Source organism: Sinocyclocheilus grahami, unplaced genomic scaffold, assembly GCF_001515645.1.
Source record: "Sinocyclocheilus grahami isolate Dianchi unplaced genomic scaffold, SAMN03320097.WGS_v1.1 scaffold190.1, whole genome shotgun sequence".
In the NCBI taxonomy this organism is placed as follows: Eukaryota; Metazoa; Chordata; class Actinopteri; order Cypriniformes; family Cyprinidae; genus Sinocyclocheilus; species Sinocyclocheilus grahami.
In genome coordinates this window covers 27348-29953 of record NW_015505369.1, presented here as the reverse complement: position 1 = coordinate 29953, position 2606 = coordinate 27348, and the positions used below count along the sequence as shown (strand labels likewise).

General features: G+C 34.2%; 1 protein-coding gene across 2 annotated transcripts in view; it reads right to left on the bottom strand.

Moving 5' to 3' along the window:
* Positions 1–1069: 1069 nt before the first annotated feature.
* The window catches only part of LOC107594724 (ATP-dependent Clp protease ATP-binding subunit clpX-like, mitochondrial), a 14266-nt gene continuing 12729 nt past the window's right edge, over positions 1070–2606 (bottom strand). For both annotated transcript variants that reach the window (XM_016284883.1, XM_016284884.1), the window contains one exon: positions 1070–2293. In XM_016284883.1, coding sequence (XP_016140369.1) covers positions 2203–2293 — 91 coding nt within the window. In that variant the 3' untranslated portion in view covers positions 1070–2202. The remainder of the gene's footprint in view (positions 2294–2606) is intronic.

Here is a 2606-nt window from a genome sequence, read left to right as displayed (position 1 = left end):
TAAATTATTCTTCCCATTAATGCCATTATATTGTTTCTTTCAGACTTATTCACGAACGCAGAACGCACACAAGAGGTGGGATTTATCGCATGAACCAATCACAGCCGAACATAACCAGTCAGATCCAATCATATCGCGATGGAGGCATGGCCTCCTCTCACGTGACTTTCCCCCATTCATTCTCAATTACCCCTCAGTAAAGTCAAGGCACGCTATGGGGTCTCTGTTAATAGTCAATGGGCTCAGGGGAGGCAAGCCTCCACTGTAACTTTACCTTTACCTGCGGGTGTCGCTGTTGGACAGTGTGAGAGTTACTTTAGAAAAACAAGTGATTTATACACCTTTTTAATGTTATACTTTGTAATATGAGCGTTGTTTTATTTTTATATATATATATATATACATACATACACACACACACACACACACACACACACACACACACACACACACACACAGTACTGTGCAAAAGTCTGTGCAATTAGTATTTTCACCACCACAAAAAAATGGTTTTAAGCAAGTTATTTCTATCTTTTGCTGTAGTGTCAGTAGGAAATATCAGTTTACATTTCCAAACATTACTTTCTCCATAAATTGAAATAATCCAGCGAGATTTTTGCATGCAATTAAATTTTTTATCTAATGAATGAAACATTTGTTAGTACATTTTCGTTATATATTATGGATTTATATATTTGTATATAGATGCATTTAGTTTTGTCCATTTTACCCCTTTGTTTGTTTCTCTGTTTAATAAATAATAGGTAAACATTTCATTGTTTGGTATTTCAATGAACAGTTTACCTTCAAATGACAACTTTGGCATCATTTGCTCACCCTCATGTTGTTATAACTTCCTTTCATGCAAAACAAAATGAGAAGTCAGACAGAATGAAAGCCCCCATCATCATTCACTTTTATTGCATCTTTCCATACAGTGTAAGTGAATGCTGACTGAGGAGTCATCTGCATTTGTGTGCAATGGAAGAAAGTCATACAGAACTGGAACAACACAATCTTTCTCGAATCCTCATTGCAGTGTTCATTAAAATACAACAGAAGACCTGCATTGCTCAGTGATAATATTTACATTTTATTCCTACATACATTAGTTTTGTACATCTGCGCTTTGACTTGAAGTGTGAGGATCAAAAACATACATGGTTTCTATTCTCGCTATACAAAAAATGTAACCCCTTCCCACCTTGCACTTAATCGGAGTATATTCTGTAACAACGCAATTCAAAAGAAAAAAGAAATCTATTTCTGCGAAGCGACTGAAAATGCATTACACCGGGAATTACACTGCAGTTAGTGATGCACAACTTTCTCAAAGAGACCAAAGTTACTAGTGTACAATTTGTTTTAATCTGGCCAATACAAATAAATCTCCCATCACTGGGCCACTTTGTGAATAACAACAGAAATTATGACGGCACACAGATACAATTCCAGACAGTTACTGATTTTCTTGAGCCTTATCATAATGTAAATAGCAGCTTGAGTGTACTAGCAAAACTGACGTAAAAATACCATAGCATTGATTGAAGGGGGGAAAAAAACAAGTCAGCTCAACCAGAGACCTAATTAAATTAGTATAAATAATAATTTTAAATGAATAAAATACATATTTAGATGGGTTTCTAATTATTATACGTCAGCTACAAAAAACGATTTACCATGGGCATATTGGGAGAATTTATGTAAGTGATCAGATATAGCTTTATAAGGATCTCTAATCATATCAATATAACAGTATAACAGTACATGACCAGTGTGACACAAATGTGTAATTTATTCCAAGCAGGGCAAAGAAAAACATATGGAATCTGAAGTCAAACACACATTGGTACAAGCCCTCTTCACTTTCTATCTATTTGGTGTCCAATCAAACAGTTCATAAAATTACTTACAAGATCAAGTTAATAAGAATAAAATAAAATTCTCTTTACAGTTCACATACTGTTAACAATCTCTTTACGAGGAACGTGTCAGGGGAGAATTTGGTTTATTTTAAACTCATTTCTCTAAGCCATGATTGCTTAAAGTGAGTAAGATTTGGGATATTTTTAAGGAATATGATTTTCCAAAGTGAGTAAGAAATCATCACTAGCATACAGTGAGAAATGGACCCTTAGGAGAACCAAGGAGTCAAACATTCAGCTGAAGAATTGTCTTGACTATAAACCGGGTTTGTATTTTTTAGTTCTTGGCAGCATCCACCTGTCTTGTCCAGTTTTCCTCTTCGATTCCAGAGTCGTACTCCTCCTCAGAGGAGTCTTTAGCTGCAGCTCTGAGTGAAGAGAAAAGCAAAAGAGTCAATGAAACTAATTAAAATGACCACAAAGTGCTATTAAACGAATGAGGCAGTAAATTCAAAGGGACAGCAATGTGTGCTGGTTTACTTAGAGAACACTTTCTATGTTCTCAGTGTGTAAATAATAATCAAACAGTTAAATAATTTTTTTATTGAACCCAGAATGAGGAACCATTATTGTTTACATTAAAAAATGTTACCGAGCAGATAAAATATTTTTTCTTGATACGAATTATATTTATTGAAATATATATATATATATATATATACACTGAACAAAATTATAAAC